Here is a 27,698-nt window from a genome sequence, read left to right as displayed (position 1 = left end):
TGGGTGTGAACATGGGGTATAGGATGTTTCACTTCAATCCTAACAGACATGCAATAATCGTCAAAGGTCTGTGACGTAAATTCTCCAGCATTTCCAATCGAATTGGTTACTATTACAATTGGTGAGCCCTAAGCTTAATAATTTGTGCTAGGAGTTTCACAAATGCAGCATTGCGTGTAAACAATAAGCAGACATGTGACCATCGCGTCGATGCATCAACCAACACCATGAAATATCTAAATGGTCCATATGTTGGTTGGATATGTCCACAGATAACTCCTTGAATCCTCTGAAGAAACTTAGGGGGGTCATGAATAATCTTTGTAAGTGAGGGTTGAATGTTCAACTTCCCCAAAGAGCATGCTTTGCAAAGCGGATGGTCGGGATAAGATTTCAAGTGATGCTCATGTGATACTTTGAGGATACGGCGCATCATATCTCGTCTGGGGTGTCCCATTTGATCACGCCAAAGTAGGAAAGTGCTCTAGAACTCGGCCATAGGGTCAGCCATGTGATGGGTCTCAATTGCACAAATGGTTGTTATGTAGAACCCACTCGGGAGACGTTCCAGCTTTTTGTGAATACGCTTCTGGCCATATTCGTAAGAAGTGATACAAAGAAATTCAAAACCATTCTTTTTAGTGGTTTCAACATGATATTGATTATCTCGAATATCTTTAAAACTCAGCAACGTTTTTCCGAAACGTGGAGAATAGAGTGCTTCTTTAATGGTTAATTCAGTACCATTGGACAACATAATATGGGTGTTTATGTATCCTTCTATCTGGTTGGATGGGCTTGAGAGGGTTGTCAGAGGTGTATTTTTTGGTACAAAGTTAGTAAAATAGTGTTTCTCATGTAATATGATGTACATGGTGGCACTATCAATCAGACAACTAACTTCCCCACTAGTCATACTTAGAAATTAATTAATTGAATCGGCACATGCACATATAAAGGAAAACTAATGAAAAATACTTGAAAATTTTGAGTTTTAACGATAAGGACAAAATAAAGAGTAAAGTGAATAGTACCAGAATTGATTTTTTAGTGGGAAAATGCAGTTTTTCTTTAAAGTGAACAGTACCGGGAGCTTTTCGTTAAAGTTCCCTAAATATAATTCCATTCATTCAATTAATGAATTCGAGAAATAATATCCATAAAATAATTATCCATCATTCAAAACAAACCAAAACCAAACAAATAATTCCAAAGAACTTAGAAAAGTTGTCCGAAAATTAAACCATAGCCCTAAATTTTTTTTTTGAGGGGGGTGTTCGGCCACTAGGGATGTAAAACGTCCTAACATGTCTTAGAAAGATAAAACTTTATTCTTCCATGGGAGTAGATGCCTTCTGAAAATCTGAAACCTCCAGAGTTGTAGTAGTATATTCGGGAAGTTTTACAAGCGCAAAGTTAAACTCATGACAGGAATAATACTTGCCAATAGCCTCAGGGGTAGCTTGGTATATGCGTGACCAATGATCATTTGATCCATAGCGATGTCACATGTCCAGTTCAATGGAAGCCGATTGAACGGTAACTTTTCCCTTTTTCTTGAAGTTTAGGGCTTTAGGGGCAAGGGGTCGGCGCTTCTGGGTCAAATTTTTTCCCTTGGGTGGGCCTCTGTTTTGTTGACCTTAGGCTCGTGGTGGGGCTTGCCGCCTATTTCCACGGCCACGATGGGATTTCCATCAGTTGTGGCTGCTAGAACTAGTCGTATGCGCTTTAGGCACAGTGTTTGAGCCAGTGGGTCAAGCTTGATAATTCTTCATCAAAGGCTGGTTTTGCTTTTCAGTGAGAAGTAAAACAAATATCAAATCCAAAAATTTGATGAACTTTTGTGCCTTATATTGTTACTGCAAGACAATATTGGTGTCATTGAAGGTCAAATAGGTATTCTCCAGGAGATCCTGTCATTACACAACTTAAGTAGTGATTGGATTCTACAAACTTCAGATTTGTATTCATTCACATACTTAAAGTCTTGGAAGCGTGAATGTTGCCAGTCATGTCTTGCTTCAGGCAAGTAAATGTCTTTATGGTGATCAAAACGATCAACCAAAGCGAGCTAGAGGGTATGTGAATCCTCCTCTGCAAGGTACTCAGTCTGCAGTGCATCATGGATATATTTGCGGATGAAGATCATAGTAGTAGTTTTCTAAGCTTCGTCAACGGGTTCATCGTTGGTAGGTTCCTCGATAGTAGCTCTAAGACTCTTTGTCGTAAGATGAAGCTTCACGTCTTGAACCCACTTCAGGTAGTTTCTTCCAGAGGCTTCCAAAGCGGTGAAATCAAGCTTGTTCAAGTTCGACAAGTCCCTAAAATGGAACGTACAACAAAACGTGGTTGATCATATGGAAAGCCATAAACATATATCACAGAGCATTCAAGTTCTATAGACATGTATTGGTTTAATTTAAGCATGAAAGCTATGGGTTTCATGTGGTAAGTTTTGAATGAAAACTTCAGGTTTCAAAGACACTAAATTCGAAACTACATGTTCGATTTAGTTATGAACGTTCAATTCATATATATAGGGGTACTTGCAAGAACACAGAATACAATATACAATAAAGTGTAGTGAAGTTGTGGATTGCTTCAGGAAACCGAGTGTGAGTGCTTTGGGACTACAAAAGATAGTCAATGGTTCAAAGAAATGAAATAATTTATTGAATCGTTAATTGCCAAAACATGAGCTTCAAGCCAATAATTTTGGATTAATTCTTAGATTAATGAACTGCTGGTTACTTTAATTAATTCAATAGATCGGACCATACATGGTCAATTGTAGAAGCAAAGATAATTTTAACATTCGGGTTAAAATTGTAGAGAAAGCCAAAAATAGCATTGGATTCGAAAAACCATGGCCCAATATCAGTGAGCTTGGGTGTCGTGTGCAAGGCAAGGCCCTAAAAGTACTTAGTGGGCCTCAGGATTGGCCTCGGATCATAGGCTGAGGCTTGGGACAAGGCCCAGCAAGCACGAAGACTTACTGGCAGGTTGGGCCAGCCTGCAAGGGACTGCCCAGCAAGGGTGTAGACCTGATGGTGGGCTTGAGGCTTCAAGCCCATGGGAAACCCAACCCAAGCCGAAGCCTGGTTGTCTGTGTAGGAGTAGTAAGCCCATGGGGCTGCTGTTTAGTGGTTCATGGCATCGAAACAATGCAGTCCCAAGGTGCTCTGCAGGCTAACGACGGGGCATGGCTGCTGTGAGCCGCGGCTTATACCGCAAAATCCTTGAATTTTTTTATTTTATTATTTCGAATTCTAGGGTTAAAAACCCTAATTGCTTCTAAATTAATTTCGATACTTTGACTCACAAATTCCACATAGCATAATTGCATATTGCATGAATAAGTATATATATTGACAAAATATATGAACATATATACAATATATATAATTGGAAGGAAAATATAAATATAGGGGATTCATGCATCATGGGGAATATTGATGCGAACATTATACGCACACAAATTAAACCCTCTTTTTGTCAATTGTAGTAAGTATGTAAGTAGGGATCGTTCTGGATCGGGGATTAGGAGGGCTTGCTAAAACCTCTAAACTGACTCAAAAACATAAAAACAAGGTTAAAAACATTCACAAAGACTCAAAGGACTCAAAACAAGTTCAAAAGACTCAAAACTGCCTAAAAACACTAACTAGGCAGTTTCTGACCTTAAACCCAATTTTGGACGAATTTAAGATTATGGCTTGATTCAAAACATTTTAAAACATAAACTAAACAGTTTCTAAGCACTAAAGAACAAGAAAGTAAAGGGGGGTTTTGATTTGATGAAAATTGAAATAACAAAACAAGTTAATAAACTAGGCAGAATTGTAAAACGAATTCCTTGAAAACAAGATAATGGATGGATTACTTAGAGGTCCATTCTCCACACAAGACACATTTGTATATGAATCAATTCTCCAATTGCTTTTCATTAACTATGATGCTCAACACCCCAAGTTAACCGTGATGCACTAATTAACTCTCAAATTTTCCTTATGTTATTGAATTGGATGATGCATGCGACAATTCAAATCATTCTCCAATGGTTCTCAACATGAATGCATAGAAGAGATACAATGAGAGATCATTATGCTCTATGAAAATTATAAGTGTTGATGAGGCAATTGTAACTATGAATGCATGATACTCTTGCCAAGAATTCAATTAACGCGGTTGTGACTAGCAACCTTCACTGCTCATGTTTATAAACTTGTGACGATTAGGTGAAACTCGTTTATAAACTAGCATCGAGTTTATGCATGAAGACTAAGTATGCATCCCTAATCAACATACAAAAACAAGTTTTTAATAAACAGATAATTGAATTGCAATCACAACTTAACAAATCACAATTGGAAGAAATCAATTCATATTTCAAACATGTTCATGGCTTCAAACTTTCCCCTAACTAATTAGGGGTTTAGCCACTCATGATTACAACAAACTTAGAGAGTAATAACAAAGTAAACATTGAAAACAAGAATCGAAGTACACCTAAAAATTCCAACAACTCAATCTTGAATTGTATGAACGTTTAAGCCTCTTCTCCTCTAGTTGCTGCGGCACAAGGGGTTTTGGTGAGTTTTGGGGGTTATGGATGATGTAGAATGATGTGTTTAGGGTAGGGATGGATGTAGGGGAAGGCAAGGAGTGTTTTTGGGCAGAAAATATGAAGAATGGTGAAGTATGGCTGTGTTAGAGAGAGAGAATGAATTTTTGGCGTGAATGAATGTGTATGAGAGGTGGTGATCTGATCTAGGGGTTAATATGAGTATATATAGGCACTTAGAACCCTAGGGTAATCAGATATGGACTTGAATTAATTAATGGGAGAGCATGGGAGTGACAGCTAGGGTGAATGATTAAAGGGTGCTGCTAGGTTGGAAAGGTGTGTGGATTGGCTGGAATGAAGGGAGTGCATGTGGCTGCAATGGATTAAAGGATGGGAGTGCATGTGGCTGCAATGGATTAAAGGATGGAAGTGCATGTGGCTCTAATGTAGCCTTCTAGAAATCAGGTTTTTAGGCCCCCTTGCAACTCCCTAACTGAATTCAAGCCTTTCAAATTCATCCATCCTCATGCCTCCATGCTTGCACTATCCAATCTTGGCCCAAAAATGCTCTAGAATGCTCCAAATTGCTTCTTTTTGCATACTTTGACACTAAAACCTGAAATTGCACGAAAATAACTTTAAACACTATAATTAACATAGTTTAGCTAATTAAATGCAAGAAAACAAGCTAACTAAGTCGTATAAATCTGCTCCTATCAATTTCCCCCACACTTAGCTTTTGCTAGTCCTCGAGCAAAACAAAACAAACAAAACATAACCTAACATTCCAACATTTGCTTCAGGGATTTCCAACGATACATAACATGCCAAAGATTATTATTCCCACAGATTTTAGTCATCCCTACTCTTGAGCATATACTTAATCATAGTTACCATTCACTAGCTCACATTTAATCGTTTAAAACAACATTATGGACGTAGTAACATGCCTTAGAGAATCCACTCAATTCCTTACTGGATACACTCTTATTTTCACACAGATTTTCTAACTACACTCCCTATACTAAGTATATGTGAGAAGATTGATGTAAACATGAAAACGAACACTCACACATGTTATAACAAAAGAAGCATTTTTCTGGAATGATTAAGCATTTATAGATATGATCTCATGAATGGAATGCTACTACTTAGATGCGAGAACCAGGGACACCATATGCTCAAACCAATCCCAAACTCCACATATTGAAATACATAACACTCAAGATAGAAGTTAAGGATTGTAACGGGGCTAAGGGGTATTGGCTAACAAAGAAAGGTTAAGGATAAACAAAAGTTCTTAAAGCGATAGCAAACAAGTAATGAACTTGACACTTAGAATTCACTTTTGCGTGCAGAAAATCACTTAGACACACAAGGGGATGAAATACACAATACTTAGGGTCTAATTTAACTTTTTGGACCCTTTCTTCAACAACCAACACTTGTGAGTTCTTTCTCACTTATTTTGACCTCTTTTTCATTCTTTTCACATTTTTTTTCTCTTTTCTCGTGCCCAATTCTTGTTTTTGGCACAAATTCCCACACATAAATCCCTTCCCCCACACTTGTTTTTCTGCACAAGAATAATCAAAAGGAATTCATTCTAAGTCATGTTCACTATGCTTTAAGAACAAAGGCATGGATGGTCCTATTCTAGGCTAGGTAAGGATAACGTGGGTTACAAAGAACATAGGCTAAACAAGGCTCAACGGGGCTTAAACCTACAAAACAAATGAACATGGGGTACGGCTATTTGGCTCTTGGTTCACTAACAACTTCATCTTGTTATGTGTTATGCTAATCAATTTTATGCTTTGAATGAAATGGGCATGAGTTCTAGTATTTGGAACTAAATGATGAAACGCCTTCTAAGTAGTAACCAAGCAAAGAATAATGAGATCATGCAACGACTTTAGAAGACAACAAATGCACAAATTATTAACTCTCCAAAGAACATTAAAAGCTCAAGTCTCTCAGGGTTGTAGCGTTAGTTTGAGTTTCTTCCTTCAAGCATGTTACAAAAACTAATATTTCTTTTGATTACATGTGAATTCATGAACTATAATTACAACTAAGCATAAACCAAAAAGCATATCAAACTTTCATCCATGTTTGTAACTTACTTCAACAGTTATGCAATTAAAAACCAAATCCTCATCATTGTGTTGGAAGGTACCCTAAGACACAAAACAACTCTTTTTGGGTTTTTTGAAACAATTTTTCAAATTTTTATGGGATTTTCGAATTTTTAAGTCAAAACACACTAAAACAGTTTAAAAACACTTAAAAATAGCAAGAAACAACATTAGAAGTTATGGTGGATAAAACCCTACGAATTTGCATCAAAACACTTTAGTTACCCCCCCACACTTAAATCAAACATTGTCCTCAATGTTTCAAGCATAGACTCACACAATTAACAAACAAACAAACAAAACAACAACTAAACAACCTAACATGGCAGAAACGAAATAGCAACAAAGAGAAGAGTTTAGGAACGCAAATCTAGAATTGGAGTGCTTTCTAGGTCTTCCTTTGTTGAATGCATGGGTTGCCTCCCAAGTAGCGCGTTTTAACGTCGTACAGCCGGACGAAGAACCTAATCACTCCAGATTGGAGCCCACGGCACCCAAGGGAAGCTCTTCCACAACATGCTCCACAAAGTTCTCATAGTATGGCTTCAATCTATGTCCGTTCTCCTTGAACTCGTGGCCACTTTTTAAGCTTTGGACTTGGACTGCACCATGAGGAAAAACATTAGTAACAACAAGAGGTCCAATCCATTTAGAACGTAACTTACCAGGGAATAACCGAAGTCTTGAATCAAAAAACAACACTTTCTGCCCCTTGGAGAACGTTTTGGTACGAAGCATCTTATCATGATAAGCCTTCGTTTTGTCCTTGTAGATGCGAGCATTCTCGTAAGCCTCGTTCCTAATCTCCTCAAGTTCATCTAATTGGAGCTTCCTATGAACTCCAGCAGCTTCTATGTCCAAATTGAAGGTTTTCACAGCCCAATGTGCCTTGTGCTCTAACTCAACGGGCAAATGACATGGCTTACCATATATAAGCCGAAAAGGTAACATGCCAAAGGGAGTTTTGTAAGCCGTACGATAGGCCCACAATGCATCGTCCAAGCGCAAACTCCAATCTCTTCTTGAGGGTCCCACGGTTTTCTCTAGGACTTGTTTGATCTCCCTATTTGAAACCTCCGCTTGCCCATTAGTTTGAGGGTGATAAGGTGTGGAAACCTTATGAGTAACGTTGTACTTCTTGAGCAAAGCTTCAATGGTGCGGTTACAAAAGTGAGAACCCCCATCACTAATTAAAACTCGTGGCAACCAAAACCTAGCAAAAATATTAGATTTCACGAAATCTGCAACAACCTTAGAATCGTTAGTACGGGTGGCTTTGGCTTCCACCCATTTGGAAACATAATCGATAGCTAGCAAGATATAAGTGAAACCAAAAGATGGAGGGAAGGGGCCCATGAAATCAATACCCCAAACATCAAAAATTTCCACAAAGGAGACAGATTGTTGCGGCATTTGGTCCTTAGGCCCTATGTTACCTGTTCTTTGACACTTATCGCATGTTAAACAAAACATTTTAGCATCTTTAAAGAGATTAGGCCAATAAAATCCAGATTGTAACACCTTTAGGGCTGTCCTTTGGGTGCCAAAATGTCCCCCACATGCATAAGTATGGCAGAATGTAAGAATGGAATTAAATTCAGATTCGGGCACACATCTACGCACAATCTGATCTGGGCAGAATTTCCATAAATATGGATCATCCCAAACATAAAAATGTGCATCATGAACAAGTTTATCACGTTGGAACTTGTTTAGGGTACTAGGAACTTGCTTAGACACCAAGAAATTGACCAAATCGGCATACCAAGGGGTTCTTACCTCAATGGACAGAAGTTGCTCATCCGGAAACGTTTCTAAAATGGGAATGGATTCTTCCTCACGCACCATTCTACTTAGGTGGTCAGCCACCACGTTTTCACACCCTTTCTTGTCTCGGATTTCAAGATCGAACTCTTGAAGTAGGAGCATCCAACGAATGAGTCTTGGCTTAGCCTCCTTTTTGGTGAGAAGATACTTTAAGGTTGCATGGTCAGTGAAAACAATTACTTTAGTACCAAGAAGATATGATCTAAACTTATCTAATGCAAATACAATAGCCAAGAGTTCTTTTTCGGTTGTGGAATAATTAAGTTGAGCATCATTCAACGTCCGTGAGGCGTAGTAGATGACATGCGGCCTCTTGTCTTTTCTTTGTTCTACAACTGCTCCTAAAGCATAGTCGGACGCATCACACATGAGCTCGAAAGGTAGGCTCCAATCCGGTGGAACAATGATGGGTGCCGTGGTCAACAACTCCTTAAGTAGGTTGAATGATGCCGTGCACTCCTTGGTGAATTCAAACGTCACGTCTTTTTGTAGGAGACGGCAAAGAGGTTGTGCAACCTTCGAGAAATCCTTGATAAACCTACGATAGAATCCTGCATGGCCAAGAAAAGAACGAACCTCTCTAACCGAAGTTGGAAAGGGTAAGTGACGTACAAGATCAATTTTCGACTTATCAACCTCAATACCGTTTTCAGAGACTATATGACCTAAAACTATGCCTTGTTTAACCATAAAATGACATTTTTCCCAATTCAAAACAAGGTTAGTTTCCATGCATCTTTTCAAGATTAAAGTAAGATTATGCAAGCAATCATCAAATGAGTCCCCAAAAACACTAAAATCGTCCATAAATACTTCAATTATCTTTTCAACATAATCGGAGAATATACTTACCATGCATCGTTGGAAAGTGGCCGGTGCATTGCATAAACCAAATGGCATACGACGATATGCAAAAGTACCAAATGGACAAGTAAAGGTGGTCTTTTCTTGATCATCCGGTGCTATGACAATTTGATTATATCCCGAATAACCATCAAGAAAGCAATAAAAAGAATGACCGGCTAACCTTTCAAGCATTTGATCGATGAATGGCAAAGGGAAGTGATCTTTCCTTGTTGCGGCATTTAGCTTCCTATAGTCAATGCACACCCTCCAACCGGTTTGAATGCGTGTAGGCACAAGTTCATCTTCTTCATTTTTCACCACTGTGACTTCGGACTTCTTGGGAACCACTTGGACCGATGAAACCCAACAACTATCTGAGATGGGATAGATGACGCCACAATCAAGCAATTTGATGATTTCCTTCTTCACTACTTCCATCATTGGTGGGTTGAGTCGACGTTGGGCTTCCCTTGATGGTTTGGTGCCTTCTTCCATGAGAATTCGATGCATGCACGTGGTAGGACTTATACTCTTGATGTCGGCCAAAGTCCACCCTATGGCCGTCTTGTGCTCTTTGAGAACCCTCACCAACTTCTCCTCCTCTTGTGCCGTGAGTGATGAAGCAATAATGACGGGCAATGTGTCTTGCTCGCCCAAAAACACATACTTCAAGTGGTTTGGCAATGGTTTGAGCTCAAGTGTAGGTGGTTGTTCTATAGAAGGAAGCAACTTATTAGTAGAAATTGGAATTGAATGTGGACTAGGGGGCTTACCTTGGAGTCGTGGCAATGACTCTAGGGCTGCCACGGTCTCAATTACATCTTCATCAAAGGCCACGACATGGGTGTTCAATTGTGTGCCGTGGGTTGCTATGGTGGCAGCCATGTGATCCTTCAGTTCTATGCCATTTGTAATGACCGTTTCAAGTGCATCGCCATGCAATTGATCAAGGTGTGCCTGCGCCAAAGAATCAAGAATATCAATAGAGAAACATGAGTGATCATCATTAGGAAATCTCATAGTTTCAGAAATATTAAAATCAATCACTTCCCCATCAAATTCCATTGTTAAAGTGCCTTTAAACACGTCTATCTTAGTTCGTGCCGTCTTCATGAATGGCCTCCCAAGAAGAATCGGCAAGGATGGAGCATGGGTGGTTTCCTCCATTTCAAAGACATAGAAATCCGCCGGGAAGATCAAATTATTCACCTGCACTAAGACATCTTCCAATACGCCCTTTGGATAGGCATTAGATCTATCGGCCAACTGAATAATCACACCATCATTTTTCAATTCACCAAGGTTCATTGAAGCATAAATAGAGTATGGTATGACGTTAATTGAAGCTCCTAAGTCTAACATAGCATGTTCGAACTTAGTTTGACCAATAATACAAGGGATTGTAAAGCTACCTGGATCTTTGCACTTTGGTGGTAACTTTCTTTGTAAAACAGCGGAAACATTCTCACTTACCCTTACTACCTCTTTATGTGACGCCCTCTTCCTTGTAGTGCACAATTCCTTCAAGAACTTAGCGTATTTGGGCACTTGCTTTATGGCATCTAGGAGCGGGATATTGACTTGAACTTTCCTAAACGTCTCAAGAATGTCCTTCTCATGCTCCTCCTTCTTTGTTTGCAAAAATCTGTGAGGAAAAGGAACATTGGGTGGAATGGGGTTAGAATTAATCAAATTTGAACCCAACTTACCTTTGGTGGCCGAATGGAATGGCATGGATGAGTTTTGGTCCTTTTGGGCTTGCGGCAATGGAAGTTGTGTCCTTGCCGTGGGCTTCCCTTCAGCCTCCTCTTCATGTTGCAATGTTTCTTCTTCGTTAGGACTTGTTTTGGATGGTGTGGATGTAGTGCCAACTTCTTTTCCACTCCTCAAAGTAATTGCTTTGGCAGATTCGAACCCTCCCTTTAGATTGACAATGGTTGAACTTGAGAGCTTGCCTTGGTCTCGGAATTGTCCCACAAACTCCGCAATCTGCCCTATTTGCTTCTCTAAGTGGTCCACCCTTTTGTCTTGGTTTTGCAATACCCTTTCTTGGTTTTGCAATACTTTGTTTTGATTTTCTTGCCCTTGAGACAAACTAGTAAGCAACTTAAGAATAGTAGCATTATCTAAAGATGTACCTTGATGGTTTTGGGCGGATTGGGGTTGGGTTTGGTCTTGGGCGTGGGTTTTGGTGTAAAACCCCGGGGGTTGCTGCCTAAAGCCTCCTTGTTGGTAAGGTTGTTGAGGCTCCTTCCACTTGAAGTTTGGATGGTCTCTCCAACCCGGATTGTATGTATTAGAATATGGATCATTCCTTGGTTGATTTTGGCTTGGAAATCCAATGGCGTTTGCACTCTCCCACCCACCATTCTCAATCAATTGAGGGCACTTTTCCGAAAGATGACCTTGAATAGAACATACGCCACATACAATTGGACTTTGGATCTTCATTCCTTCGGCCATCTGAGACACAAGAGAAGTAAGATTAGCTAATTGAGTTTGAAGGTCGGATTGAGAACTTACCTCATTCACTTGTTGCCGTGGGGGGTCCCTTTGCCCAATTCCTTCGTATTGTTGTGCATTGAGAGCTCGGTTTGCAATGAGGTTCTTGGCTGCCATAAGAGTTTTATCCACCAACGCTCCTCCCGCCGAAGCATCAAGCATTTGCCTTTCAATGGGAAGAAGACCTTCATAGAAGTATTGAATTAGAAGCTCATCCTTCATTTGATGTTGAGGACATGATGCAACAAGGGTTTTAAAACGCTCATAGTATGTTGGAAAAGACTCCCCTTGACTTTGTTGAATTCCGCTAATCTTCTTTCTCAAGAGAATGACTCTTGAAGTAGGAAAAAACTTTTCAAGAAACGCCCTCTTCATGTTCTTCCAAGAGGTGACCGTTCCGGGTGCTAGCTCGTATAACCAATCTTTGGCCTTCTCCAAAAGTGAGAACGGGAAAGCCTTCATCTTCAAAATGCTACCATCAACGTTAACTGGAGTCATGCTTGAACACACTACCTCGAACTCCTTCAAATGCTTGTTGGGATCCTCCATGGATAGTCCATGGAATTTTGGAATATGGTGCAACAAGCTTGACTTCAATTCAAATTCGTCGGTCTTGTCTTGAGCCACCCTTGGGTATTGAATGCACAAGGGTGCGGCATTGGCCAATCCCGAAGCGGAAAGCTCCTTGATTGTTCGGTTGTCTGCTGCCATGTCTTCTTCACCCACTCTTGTCGTGGGTTCCTCTTCTTCAAATTCAGAAATGGACTCGGAACTTTCACTTGATTCGCTAGGTTCTGGGTTCTTTCTCTTTCGTCTCAACTCACGCTCAAAATCGTCGTCAAAGTCAAAAATATGTTCGTGAACCGGATTAGAACTCCGAGTCATAAACAAGTACCTAGAACAAGAAACAAAATAACATAAGAATCTGATCTAATAAGAAAACGAAAATAACAATCCAAAGGATTAGCAAAGTTGCTAATCCCCGGCAACGGCGCCAAAATTTGATGCGAACATTATACGCACACAAATTAAACCCTCTTTTTGTCAATTGTAGTAAGTATGTAAGTAGGGATCGTTCTGGACCGGGGATTAGGAGGGCTTGCTAAAACCTCTAAACTGACTCAAAAACATAAAAACAAGGTTAAAAATGTTCACAAAGACTCAAAGGACTCAAAACAAGTTCAAAAGACTCAAAACTGCCTAAAAACACTAACTAGGCAGTTTTTGACCTTAAACCCAATTTTGGACGAATTTAAGATTATGGCTTGATTCAAAACATTTTAAAACATAAACTAAACAGATTCTAAGCACTAAAGAACAAGAAAGTAAAGGGGGGTTTTGATTTGACGAAAATTGAAATAACAAAACAAGTTAATAAACTAGGCAGAATTGTAAAACGAATTCCTTGAAAACAAGATAATGGATGGATTAGTTAGAGGTCCATTCTCCACACAAGACACATTTGTATATGAATCGATTCTCCAATTGCTTTTCATTAACTATGATGCTCAACACCCCAAGTTAACCGTGATGCACTAATTAACTCTCAAATTTTCCTTATGTTATTGAAGTGGATGATGCATGCGACAATTCAAATCATTCTCCAATGGTTCTCAACATGAATGCATAGAAGAGATACAATGAGAGATCATTATGCTCTATGAAAATTATAAGTGTTGACGAGGCAATTGTAACTATGAATGCATGATACTCTTGCCAAGAATTCAATTAACGCGGTTGTGACTAGCAACCTTCACTGCTCATGTTTATAAACTTGTGACGATTAGGTGAAACTCATTTATAAACTAGCATCGAGTTTATGCATGAAGACTAAGTATGCATCCCTAATCAACATACAAAAACAAGTTTTTAATAAACAGATAATTGAATTGCAATCACAACTTAACAAATCACAATTGGAAGAAATCAATTCATATTTCAAACATGTTCATGGCTTCAAACTTTCCCCTAACTAATTAGGGGTTTAGCCACTCATGATTACAACAAACTTAGAGAGTAATAACAAAGTAAACATTGAAAACAAGAATCGAAGTACACCTAAAAATTCCAACAACTCAATCTTGAATTGTATGAACGTTTAAGCCTCTTCTCCTCTAGTTGCTGCGGCACAAGGGGTTTTGGTGAGTTTTGGGGGTTATGGATGATGTAGAATGATGTGTTTAGGGTAGGGATGGATGTAGGGGAAGGCAAGGAGTGTTTTTGGGCAGAAAATATGAAGAATGGTGAAGTATGGCTGTGTTAGAGAGAGGGAATGAATTTTTGGCGTGAATGAATGTGTATGAGAGGTGGTGATCTGATCTAGGGGTTAATATGAGTATATATAGGCACTTAGAACCCTAGAGTAATCAGATATAGACTTGAATTAATTAATGGGAGAGCATGGGAGTGACAGCTAGGGTGAATGATTAAAGGGTGCTGCTAGGTTGGAAAGGTGTGTGGATTGGCTGGAATGAAGGGAGTGCATGTGGCTGCAATGGATTAAAGGATGGGAGTGCATGTGGCTGCAATGGATTAAAGGATAGGAGTGCATGTGGCTGCAATGGATTAAAGGATGGAAGTGCATGTGGCTCTAATGTAGCCTTCTAGAAATCAGGTTTTTAGGCCCCCTTGCAACTCCCTAACTAAATTCAAGCCTTTCAAATTCGTCCATCCTCATGCCTCCATGCTTGCACTATCCAATCTTGGCCCAAAAATGCTCTAGAATGCTCCAAATTGCTTCTTTTTGCATACTTTGACACTAAAACCTGAAATTGCACGAAAATAACTTTAAACACTATAATTAACATAGTTTAGCTAATTAAATGCAAGAAAACAAGCTAACTAAGTCGTATAAATATGCTCCTATCAAATATTTTCATGCTTCAAGGTTTTTCAAATATCTTAATTTATTTTAGAAGAACTTGATTGGTAGAAAATAATTTAAAGCCTTTGACGTTGTAGAAGAAAACCTCCTCCACGATCATTCAGTTACTTAGCTTGTGGCAAGAACATGCTGATAACGTGTTGTAGGCCTATTTGAATGAACTGTATTTAGGACAGAGAAGGAGAGGGGTCGACGGTAACAGAGAGAGAAGAGAGATATGTAATTATGAGGTGTGTGTTGTATCACCACATTATGCCTTTATTTATAGTATTAAAGAAGGTTAAATCCTTCCACTGTTAGGATTACAACTCTAATAGGATTACAACTCTAATAAGAATTTAATTACTAAACGGAATATACAAAGATACTCCTAGATACATTAGGATTTACACAATCATATTCTTAATCTAATAGGATTGCAACATTTACTTGTATGTAATACTAATTTGAGTTTTTAGTTCAAAATACATTTGTACTTTTATGATTTTATTATACAACATGGAAGTTTCTAATTAAAAGTAAAATAATGTAATGAAATTAATAATGTATTTTAATCTTTTTAAGGTCTTAAATTAAATTCGATAAGAATTCAGTGAAATTCGTAATCAATGCTTATCGGATTTGGACCTACAAATTAGGTTTGATGATCCAAATAAGAGCCGAATCTGTTAACATAATTATAAATGAATCCGTATATGGATCAAAGTTTCCAAACTAAATTCGACCCGTTTCTAGGTCTACTTATTAATGTTATCATTGCTAAATCATTGCCATTTTATATTTTGAATATGCTTGAATTATATCAGGAAATAATGGAAACATCAATTTACCATTTTATGAAATATAGGCCCTTTTTTTTTTCATTTTCAAAATTTTTTTTTTTTTTTTTTTTCAAAAACGTAGACAAAAGCATATAGGATAAAATGATGGAATGAGGAAAAGTGACACAAATAAAAGCACATAGGATAAAATGAGACATAGTAAAGTAGTGGGTAAACTGAAATTTTGTATAAAATGTGAGAAAATGAAGGTAAAAGAGTCTCATATTGGTGAGAGGAGAAACATTGCAAGGGTTTATAAGAGGTTGGACTACTCTTCATATTGGCAATTGTTTTTATGGTTAAACCTCAACTTTCTTTGTGGTATCAGAGCATGTTGGTCCACGTGTGAAGCTCAACGGCTACACGTTTGTTGGAAAATTTAACATTATTATTATTATTATTATTATTATTATTATTATATTAAATTAAATAATTGAATGGAAATTAGAAGTGATGCCTTTTGTTAGAAAGATGTATCTATTCAAATGAAGAGTTGCAACTTTTGACTTTTCATAAATAGTCACATGTTTTTCAAAGAAGTATCTCAAATTCTATAAATAAGGAAGCACCCTATAATCATTAAACAACTTTTAATCAATACATATATTATATATGTATACATGCCCTTTAAGGGAAGGGACCCCCATTTTTTAAAAAAAATGGGGACACCATCTTGACCATTAGATTTGACTTTAATGAAATTCTATGGTTGTAATTAAATCACAGGCCACAGAATCTCAACCGTATGATTTCATTAAGGCCAAATCTAATGGTTAAGAGAATGTCCCCATTTTTTTTTTTTTTGAAAAATGGGGATCCTTTCCCTTAAAGGCTCAAGGGACCAACATTTTGACAAATATTTTTACACTTTTTTTAAACCTTTAGATTACAAAACATCCAAAGGTTCATATTCATTCATTAAATGACATGGATGTTTAAGTCAATTTTAACTAATATTAAACATAAAAATAAAATTCAAAAAGCATAAAATATGGAAGGTAATTAAAAATAAAAATAAAAAGGAAGAAATCCTAGTTTTAAGCGTGCATAAAAGAAAGGAGGTAGAATTCCATTGATTTGAAGTATTGTAATCTCCATCTCCCTCTTTGCCGATGAGGTCTACAACTTTCATAGGATTGATATGAAATTTGATGCCTTCTACAACGAATCAAGCTATTAGTCACTTGAATCTTCATTACATAAGCAAAATGTACAAAACACTAAACCGTATATTATTGTTCATATTTGTAGGGTGATTAAATTCAGTTTTGCAAAATCTTTTTAATTTTGTCGATTTAGCTCATTAATGATTTTTCTACTTTTTTTTAGCTTTTCGAATCAACCAAACAACTTGATTTCATTCGTCTGCACTTTAATTTTTTTAATTTTTTTTTTTATTATAGGAGTTTCGTTTCCGCTGAGTATTAATCCAATCCCTAGTATCACCTTATTTTTAATCATTCTTTTTTTGCTATTTATTAGGGTTCATTTTTTATAAAATGAAAGAGGATATTTCATCCAAGGCATTGTAGGGAGGGCGATGTTGGTTAAAATATTTTCATGTTTTTGTTTTTCTTATTTTTTTGATTTTTTACGCTAGGTTCAAAGTTTGATTATTGCTTTTTTTTTCAATCGTATCCTATTAGATATTAATTTTTAATTTACATTAGTGTTTTCTTTGTTAGTTATAATCCACATCATCATCTAAGTCATTTATGTTTAAAACTCTCCACATCACTCTTAATCTAGACCGTTGAATGTTATAAAATCTAAAGGCTACAAGGAAGTGTACAAATGTTTGTCAAAATATTTGTCCCTTGATCCTATATATATATAGTGCACTAAATATTAAAGAGTTGCACCGAGTCCATTTGAGAGAGTTTTCAACACAATCGTGGTTCATGGAGCCTTGTGGTTTGGAGTGCGACTATTACAAAGACGTGGTCGTTGTATCTTGGGAGACAAGTGCCAATCAACCATGAGCACCATAGTGAAGCATAAACTTGTTTTAATGACAGAGTGTCCAACACTTGCCTCGACCATATTTCTAGATTTTTTCTAATCATTATATCATGTTCATTTAACATTGGTTACTCATGTGAGTGCGTTACTTTGATATATAATTGCATGAATTATTTCTTGATTTTCTATGTGATTTAATATAGCAATTAGATTACAAATTTTCCAACATGTTCCATGTTACCCAATTTATGTTGTCCACGTGTTTGACTTGAAAATTCGTCACGCATGAAGGAGTATGTGAGAATGTAAAGATAAATAAGTCTCACATTAGTGAAAGGAGAAACATTGAAAAAGATTATAAGAGTTTAAAAATCTCAACTTTCTTCATAAAATACTGAAAAATAACTAAAAATAAGCCAAGTATGAACACCCCGATATGTCATATCAATTATCAGGAAGAAAATTCGCTAGTTGTTGATGGAATTATTATAGTAGGTAGATAATAGATTTTATATTTAAATTCCAGTTAATTCCAGTGAGGATGATGACAAGTTGGCCTCCAAACTTTGGTTCCATACTGAAAAGACTTACGATTTTTTTCAAAACATTATATTTTTAATTTTCAAACTGTAAAATTTAAAATTTGTTTGATTACTAATTTCAATTTTTGGTTTTCAAATCAAGCTAAATTTTGAAGTATCTTTAAAATCAATTTAAGATCACAAGTTTAAGTTGGCTTTTATTACAAAATGTAATTAGACAGAGCATCTTATAGCTAAGCTAAGAAATACAATATTAAAAAAATTATTAGACTCTAAACTAAGAAATGCAATAGATTAAAAAGATTAAAAAAAAATGATAATGTTAGAAATAAAATATTCAACAGAGAATAGGGATAGAGATAGCTAGAGACGAGAGAGATTGGGAAGAGAAATTTAAGGTATTATTTCATTTTTATTAGAGAGCTTAATTATAGGCTTAGTATTTACATAAACTTTTTTTTTTTAATCTAATTACATATTTACCCAAAAGTGAACAGCCAGATAATAGATATAATATTTGCAATACTCTTGCTACTTAGTACTACGGTCTAGTCTAGTGATATTCATCTTCATTTGCAAGTGAGAGGTTTTAGGTTCGATTTTCGCCAAAAGCGAAATTGAACTACATTATTGTTTTCAGGGGGACAAAACCAAAATGAAGGAGAAAAATATGGCACTACGTTTATGAAACATTAATATGGTGGTGGATGTGCATAATGTTGCCTTACTAAAACTCTACCAAGAAAAACTCAATTGGATAAAAATCTAGTATAAGGTATGGTGGTGGATGCGCATAATGTTGCCTTACTAAAACTCTGCCAGGAAAAACTCAGTTGGATAAAAATCTAGTAGAAGGGAAAAGAGCATAGCGCTTATATTTATGTTTCAACATATTGTTGAAGACTTCCCTGATGAATAACTCTGCTAGACAATTGACTCTCTTGATGATAGTAAGCTTTGATTTGATTGGTCATCAATGACAAGTTTGAAGTGATATGACTTTAGTCTTCAAGAAATTGAACTTCAGTAGAACTTGCCCCTGAAAAGTGCGAAAATTTATGAAGTTTACAATAACCTTTTATATTCCTACAAATAACAAAGGGAATTGTTATTGGCACTTCAAAAATCTCATTCTACACTCCAAACTTTCTATATTTGGAAAGAAAAATACACTTGTGAATAGTGTAGAATGAGATTTTTGAAGTTCCAATAACACTTCCCATAACAAATAAATACAAAAAGGAAATCTTAGATTCGAAATAAATTAAGAGTAGTTTAAACTCCATCATAAATATAAACCATACATACAAATAGCCTCATATGGCCTTCAATAGTTCTATAAAAATATGAACTCTTTTAAGAGTATGTAGCAATAATATAGTAGTATTTTAATCTTTGAGATTGACATAATTCCTCACTTTGGTCCTTAAAATTTGAAATCGATATATGTGGTTCTTGAGTTTGTCTACCATCAATTATTTTGGTCATTTCGTAAAAAATCTCTCTTAAAAATAAGGACCAAAATGACAAAAATACCCTCAATTTTATAAACAATGGGCCAAAATGATGTGAAAAATATTGAGGGTATTTTTGATCATTTTTCCTTATGTAACATAGATTTTTCATGGAATGATGAAAATAGCAAAAATACCCTCAATTTAATAAACATTTTGGCCCATTGTTTTTAAGAGAGATTTTTGTCATTTTGGTCCTTATTTTTAAGAGAGATTTTTCACGGAATGACCAAAATGATTGATGATGGACAAAATCAGGGACTAGTTATATTGATTTTAAATCTTAGGAATCAAAGTGAATAGTTATGCCAATTTCAAGGGCCATATATAATCCCGCTCTTGTAGTATTCATATCATTCTCTTATACATTTAGTTTTATGTTGAAACGAAGAGCGTCTCTTGCTGACAACGTGTTAGAAATAAAATATGAAATAAAGAATAAAATTGAGACAGATTGAGAGAAGGAATTATAATTATCATTTCCTTCTCATTAGAGTGCTATTTATAGGTTTAAGATTTACATAAAAAGTGTTCTAACTAGTTACATCTTACATATTCACTTAAAAGTGAGCAACCAAATACTAAATATAATATTTAGTAAATAATAAATAAATAAATAAATAGCTATGAAAAAGGTGATTGCTTCCCTCCATATCTGTATCCGAACCAAATTCCCTCCTTCTTTCCTTTCCCTCGTTTTCTGCTCTCTCTCTCACTCCTTCCTCCCGCTTTTTTATTTTACCAAACACAACCACCACTACCGCCGCCGCGCCGTTCCAGATCTCGCCATCTCACCCACCACTCGCCCCATCACCTCACAACTTTCCCTCAATTTCAATTTCCTATTCCATTTCCTTCAATTTCCTCCAGTTTTTCCCGATCCCTCCTTTTCTCTCTCTCCCCGTCCCCAAAAAATTAAAACAAAACCTCAAAACCCACAATCGGGTCGGGTCGCTGGATGTCGGGCTCGCGGGCTCCAAACCCGCCGGCGCAACCGCCACAGCCGGTCATGCAGCAACCCCTGAAGCGGCAACTCCCCTTCTCCTCCATGAAGCCGCCGTTTTCAGCTGCTGCAGACTACCACGGCTTCCTTCCCGACCCCCGCCAAACCACCGATCAAGAAACCTACGGCATAACCGTTAAGACCCCTGTGAGTTTTTGCCTTTTTATTTATTTATTAAAATATTTATGTAATTTTTGGACTATTGTTTTGGAGATCTGCTTAATTAGTGAGTGTAATTACTAATTTAGGGGTTTTATTTTACTGAAATTAGTGATTGGAACTAGTTCTGATGCTTTGGATTTTGTTCAAATTGTCTGTTTTGACTGGGTTATCGTGTTAGTATTTGGGATTTAGGTGGAATTCTAATGCTGTTAGTGTGATTGCAGTTGGGGAAGATCTAGATGATGATAGTCTTCGTCCCCAGTCAACAAAGGCGGGTTTTTTGGGAAAATGAAAAGGCACATTAGGTTTTTTGATAATTAAGTGGGAGTGATTGTTAATTTATTAGGCTAGGGTATTATTTTACAATCTATAAATTGATGTCCTATGATGCCCTGACCTCTGTACTTTAACTAGTGGACGTGTTGCGTTGTGAGTGCATCAGTATGCGTTTAATCAAGAGTTGTTACTCGAATATATACACTATACAGTACGGAGTAGTATTTTGGTGAATTGATTGTATAGAAACTTGTTGAGTTAGGTGTATGTTTCCTATGATTTATTTGGGCCAGGTATCAAGTTTATTGATGGGTGATATGTGATTGAACAGCATAGAAAATATCTATGACTGAACAAGTTGCCTATTGCTTTTCATGTTATATGTTGCATATACTTGTTGGCAGGATCTTGTAATAGTAGTGCTAACTTCTGATAAAGTTGAAATGAATGTCAATCAACTCTTCTGATCTAATTTTGGAGTGGTTCTGTGGGTAACACTTTTGCTTAATAACTTTTTGTTAGAAGCAGCCCAAGTGCTTTTTCCTACGTATTCACTTGGAAGTTTTGACAAAACACCTATCGATCATTTCTCAAGAAACCCCAATGTGCTTCACTGATCCCATAAATCATGGTTGCTCATTTCTTCCAAACACTATAGAAAGTACTTTTGACACTTCCAAAAGCTATTACTAAGAACTCCAAATGCATTTTTTCAATTTTCTGTTGTGTGTTTGTCCTTGATGCATTAAAACCAACAAACAAAGATGATAGCATTGTTAATTGAAATAATATCTACTGCTTACATGTATATCTACACACCCAACAGTAAAAAGAAAATTTTAAAGAAATTGTTTGTCACTGCCTTTTCTTGGATTTGGTATTTGTTAGACCAATCTCTCCAAACTATGTTGATGACTGAATGAAATACCACATTGAATCTCTAAATGACTGTATGTTGTTAATGTCCCAATCTTAAGCTACTATTGAGAGATTCAAGTGGTTAGCTGATGTTCTATCTTTCGTAGTAACAGTAACATGTTATGTTACATGACTACATTCGGTATTCAGGACCTTTGATCATGTGGAATCATAACTGAATGTGTGGTTTTATCTACAAACGAAGATAATAGATCGTTTGGGAACACACATACAAACACACTCTCTCCTCTTTTGGTATCTGTTCCCCTTGGAGACTTTTAAGTTAATTTTTCACGTAAAGGCCCTGCACATATCTTGGGGCATGCTTCTTAAGGATGCTAATATTGTTAAATTCTTGTTGTTGCACTGGTTGTTTGCCTTGTGATTCTTCCGCTTTACTTATGATCAGCCTCTGTGTTTACTGCATTCGAGTGTGAACAGCGCATACAAAAGTTGTTCCAAAATAAAGTTTGCATGTTTCTTGATATGCAGTGTTTATTCTATTTAATAATTATGTATTGTTCATGAAGCCTTCTTGGCCGGCCTACCTTCTGGGAGTTGCCTTTCAATGCCAGTGGTTGTACTGCCTAGTTTTTTGTGTGTTCTGAATTTTTTATGCAGTATAGACAAGTTGGTTCTTTGTACAAATTTTTCAAACACTGTAGTATTCTATAGAGGAAATTTATCAAATGTAATTTATTGAATATATGGTTTAGGAAATAAGAGAATGAATAACAATTGGTTTTCCCTTAATGGCAATGGTGTTTATTTCTCTGCTGTGGCTGTGTAGAGGTTAGAATGCTCTAGAGATTAGACTGGATCTGTAGAATTTTGAATATGTGATTCCTTAAGTTTATAATTTGTAGTGTGTTGTCCCCTTGAAACTTAAGTTGGTTTGAATGTTCTTGTTAACATTGAATGTAATTGGATGCTTATAATAATCATTCTCTTCATAGTAATTATTTATGTTGAATTGAGCATTAGTTTTTATGTTTGTAATTATTTATGTGATATGGTTTGTTCATTTGGTGCTAATTTTGTGTTTTGGAAAAACTGAATGGTGGGTTAGCAGCTGAAAAGGAAGAGTGATGCAGTAGATTGCGAAGCCGAGTCTAGTGATAGGACAACTGCTCCTGGATACACTGACGTAGGTAACAGCCCCCTCCAGACTCCTATGTCAACCAAGGTTGGAAAGGCGAACAAAACATCAAGGCTTACAAAGTGCAGCAAATCTGGACCGTGGACTCCGGCTTCCAATGTGGGTGAGTGTTGCTAATAAAATATTTTGCCAAGGCCCTAGCCACTTATTCTGAGGAAAATTTGAATTGACTTCGAAGAATGGATTAGTTGCTTGTTTCATAAAGAATGAATTACTTGATGGTACAATAATTTACTAGAGTTGCATAGTCTATTACCAGCATCTAATCTGTATGATTGACAGGTTCTCCTTCTGGCGCTAATGTTACTCCGGCTGGTCCATGTCGTTTTGACAGCTCCCTAGGTAACAGAACATTTGACTATGTTTTTGTTAACTGATTTTCAATTATTATTTAGGCTCTTCATGAGAAAATTAAGTTAAAATTTTCATCAGCCATTTACTAGAATAAAAATATTACTTATTGTCTCCATTCAGGTCTCTTAACAAAGAAGTTTATCAATCTGATCAAACATGCGGAAGATGGTATTCTAGATCTCAATAAAGCTGCTGATACTTTAGAGGTGACTACTTTCCTTTCTGTTGTAATATATTCTGTGTAAATGGTCTATTAATGAGAAGTGTTCTTTTCCTGTAGGTCCAAAAGAGGCGGATATATGATATAACAAATGTTCTCGAAGGAATTGGTCTCATAGAAAAGAAGCTCAAAAATAGAATTCAGTGGAAGTAAGGGATTCATTGGCCTTGTTTCCCGAAATTTAACAGCTTTTTTCTTTCCACTTTATATTAAAATTTTGATTATCCACTGTACATTAGAAGTCGATTAAACTGATTGATTGGTTGGTTAGGGGACTTGATGTCTCGAGGACAGGAGACGTGGACGAAAATTATCCTAGTTTACAGGTACAAGAAACGGTGAACTTTTTTATTGGCATGCTTATATTTTGATGACTCAGTCTTGCGTCAGCTTTTGACAGTTTATCTTTGTTTGCTTAGTAGTACTCATGCTGTTTGTGTTTGTATTTGTGTCATGTTTTTTTCTCTCTTCTTTTTGGATGTGTCAATCTCCAACCTCACCATCAATGTTGAGGTTGCATTGACTTTGTAAGGAAGTAAATGGCCATATAAATCTGAATTGAACAGCTCATTACTGACTGGTTCAATTTCCTATGCAAATTGCTTTCCTTTTTTACACTCCAGCATGATATCGGTACTCAACCATGACATCAGTCATGTCAATGCAGTCCGCATGTTTTGTACGGTTCCATATTTTAGTGTAATGCATTCGAATATGAAGAATTGGCATGACGACACAGGATATTATGCTCTTTACTTGTTTGTTGTAGATTTCAGTCGACATGTTTTTTCCATTCCCAATTTCTGTATAATACATTCAAATATCGATTGATATGCCAAAGCAGGATTTGCGTTTGTGATTAGAAACAGTTTGCTAGGATTTTGTTTAGTTGAGCTTGCTAGATTTCAGACCACATTTGTCCAGTTCCACTTCTGTGTCGTGTATTTTAATTTGAATGACTGGCATGAAAAGGCAGGATTTACTTTCTCACCAGAAAGAGTTTTCCAAGGCTTTTGTTTGGTTGAGCTTGCTAATTACTGTCATGGTGGATTAAATTTATGTGCGAGCTGTTCCTTGAAAGTAGCAACGAAAATAATCTTTGCGTATATCTGAAGTACAGATATACTCATTCACTATGTTTTATAATTTGTCTCAGGCACAACTTGAAAACCTATCTATTGAGGAGCGCAGATTAGATCAGCAAATAAGGTTACTTAGGATGATGTTACTTTTTCTTCTATTATTATTATTGTTATTATTTCTATTGCTATTAGTTTTAGTATTATTATTATTCTGTTAGTTTTTGTTGCTGTTGTTTTTGGTGAACTCTGGGTTGTGCTGAGGCTGTTAAATTGTCCAGAGAAATGCAGGAAAGGTTGAGGGACCTGAGTGTCGATGAAAGCAATAAGAAGTAAAGTTTTATCCTTTTATGTTCACCAATATTCATTTACTTTCATGGATGGTCAACATTGATCGGTTTTCAACTGTCCATTGTAATGCAATGCATGCACACACTTATCTCAGTTTACCTTTTTACTCTGGTAGATGGCTTTTTGTCACCGAAGAAGACATTAAGGGCTTACCTTGCTTGCAGGTAAAATTTTGGTGTTTGCTATTCTCATCAATGCAACTGACATTGTTCTACATTCTGAATTTTCTTACAAAACGTTTTCCTTTGCGCTGTTAACCTGAATTTACAATTTATTTCTTCTGTCAGAATGAAACCTTAATAGCAATAAAAGCTCCACATGGCACCACTCTTGAAGTCCCAGATCCTGACGAGGTAGAGTTCAGGACAAAACGTTGTTTCATAAAATTTCTCTACTGGCTTGCATATCATTATTATTCGATCAAAATTTTCTTTCATGTAATAGGCTGTTGACTATCCCCAAAGGAGATACAGGATGGTTTTGAGAAGCACAATGGGTCCTATAGATGTTTACCTTGTCAGGTATTGTTGCTTCATGATCCATTATGATTACTTTACGAACAACAGTGAATGTCTTCTCCTGCTTGCAAAGTAAAAAATTACGATGAGTTTTAGTGATCTCTCTTGGTCTCTCATTGTAGTCAATTTGAGGAGAAGTTTGAGGAGATTAATGGTGTCGAAGTACCTGCAAATATCCCTGCAACTTCAGGCGCTAATGAAAACCCAGCTACAACAATGGTTTCAGAGGATAGAGGGAAGGATGTTGAACTGCAGGTACCAGATGATCATACAATGTCCGCTGATCCTACAGCTGCCCAGGACTTTACTGGTGGGATTATGAAGATTGTTCCCTCAGATGTTGATGTAAGTTTGGCTTCTAAATTGATTTTACCACTGCCTATTTGAAAGATGCGATATGCTACAAAAATTTTCTTAATTGGTCGGGTTCGGTGGAGTTAGCAAGAACTGTTTTCATTTCTCTTACATAATTTTGCAAACCCGGTATTTAATGGCTAACACGTTCTAGAGTTCTAGTTTTTTAGCCAAATACTGATCTTTTATGAACTTAAATAACTTTGACTTGTAGCGTGTCAACATTTCCTGTTACCTTTGCAGAGTGATACGGATTACTGGCTTTTATCAGATGCTGATATTAGTATCACAGACTTGTGGAGAACAGAACGTATCCTTGTGCCGAAAGATGTTATATTTCTTTTCACTTAGTTTTCTTTGTGTCTATATTTGACTGGTAAACAATTTCTTTGGGTGAATTTCTTGACCATATCAACTATAGCTGGGGTTTTGTGGAATGATTTGGGTGCACTTGATCATGATTATCCGTTGGGTAATGTCAGCACACCACCTCGGCCCCAAACTCCGCCATCCAGCTTAATTGAAGTACCTTCTACTACCAGCAACCCTACGAAGACTTGAACGTATAAGTGATTCGTTAAATGAATCTAATTGTAGATGCAGGCATGTTTTGGGAACACCTATGATGTCCAACCATCTCCCGTATTTGTTTGACCGCGGAGGTTGGGTTGAAGGTTCGGGAAGCTGCCCAAGTGTTCCAGGAAGACCCATCGAAGGCACAAGGAACAACGTAATGGTGGGTGGAGGTACCTGTTTCATTGTACAATAATGTAATATAGAATAAGAGGTTACAATGGTTAGTACATCCTTGTATATATTAGAGTCTAATCAGCAGGCTTTTGTTGGAGTAACCGGAGTGAAGAAGGCTGGATATCGGCGGATAGAGAATGTTTGTATGGTCGTACGACCCCATAATCGCCTTGTTATGTTTTCAATTATTCTTATGCTGAGTTAGAATTGCTGCATTTTCGGATTCCGAATTACCTTATGTTGAGTAATTCAATTATTCTTATGCTGAGTTAGAATTGCTGCATTTTCGGATTCCGAATTACTTCATGACAGTTCGATTTGAAGGGTATAGTCCCCTACTCTCTCTGTAAAGCTTTGGGTTTCTTCATTGATCTCAATTTAAGATTTGAATTACTCAAGTAAAGCGTGTTCATGCGATGTTGGAGATGCCCAAACACACGATTTGAACGCATGAGTATGCCCAGGAGTGATTCGTGCCTTTCTCTAAATAAAACCGAAAACCAACAAACATCGAATGGAGATTTTGATGTGGATTATGGCTACACAACCTAAAGTTGCAATGCAGGAACTCCAAGTTCAAAAAAACAAAAACAAGGACCATATAGCACACAATGAGTGAACACAGAAGCTAATTCTCCTTTTCGACTTTCTTTCCGATCCATCTGGCTACAACGGGAGTGAGAGCTACTGTGGGAGGAAACCTAATCGGAGAAGCGGCATTGTGTGCAGCGTATGCCAAAGCGAAGGTCCCAACCTTCTCTCCGGTCTTGCCATCGGACATTCCCACCTGAAAAACACCATAGAATGAAAGGTCATTCTTCCACATACAAAACGAGTCAAGTTTGCATTGGGTTCATATGGTGATTGCTTGTACCTATTGCAGCAGAGCTTGGACATCAACGCCGGCGCCGATGAGTGCATAACATAACGAAAACGAGATGAGGGAGAGAG

At 36.9% G+C, this 27,698-nt stretch overlaps 1 protein-coding gene across 2 annotated transcripts; it reads left to right on the top strand.

Moving 5' to 3' along the window:
* Positions 1-20,376: 20,376 nt before the first annotated feature.
* Positions 20,377-27,019, top strand: LOC103959291 (transcription factor E2FB). Of its 2 annotated transcripts, none has more exons than XM_009371644.3 (14): positions 20,377-20,753; positions 23,035-23,224; positions 23,404-23,463; positions 23,596-23,681; positions 23,756-23,844; positions 23,967-24,021; positions 24,852-24,904; positions 25,056-25,106; positions 25,241-25,289; positions 25,413-25,478; positions 25,570-25,646; positions 25,766-25,988; positions 26,241-26,307; positions 26,419-27,019. In XM_009371644.3, exons 1-14 carry the CDS (start codon positions 20,562-20,564, stop codon positions 26,556-26,558), a joined length of 1,398 nt encoding a protein of 465 aa, XP_009369919.2. In that variant the 5' UTR covers positions 20,377-20,561; the 3' UTR covers positions 26,559-27,019. The 2 variants fall into 2 exon arrangements, with proteins under 2 accessions (XP_009369919.2, XP_009369918.2); XM_009371643.3 differs by having other exon boundaries at positions 23,032-23,224.
* The last annotated feature ends 679 nt before the right edge of the window (positions 27,020-27,698 follow it).

Source organism: the organism of the source record quoted next, unplaced genomic scaffold (assembly GCF_019419815.1).
Source record: "Pyrus x bretschneideri cultivar Hongxiangsu unplaced genomic scaffold, Pyrus_bretschneideri_v1 Contig67, whole genome shotgun sequence".
NCBI classification, from domain to species: Eukaryota; Viridiplantae; Streptophyta; class Magnoliopsida; order Rosales; family Rosaceae; genus Pyrus; species Pyrus x bretschneideri.
The sequence above is the reverse complement of the archived record's forward strand: the minus strand, read 5'-3'. Positions and strand labels throughout refer to the sequence as shown.

Coding starts and splice junctions, on each gene's coding strand:
- LOC103959291 (XM_009371643.3), top strand. CDS start 20,562: ATGTCGGGCTCGCGGGCTCCAAACCCGCCGGCGCAACCGCCACAGCCG. Junction 23,464..23,595: donor TCGTTTTGACAGCTCCCTAG/GTAACAGAACAT, acceptor GTCTCCATTCAG/GTCTCTTAACAAAGAAGTTT. Junction 24,905..25,055: donor AGATTAGATCAGCAAATAAG/GTTACTTAGGAT, acceptor TAAATTGTCCAG/AGAAATGCAGGAAAGGTTGA.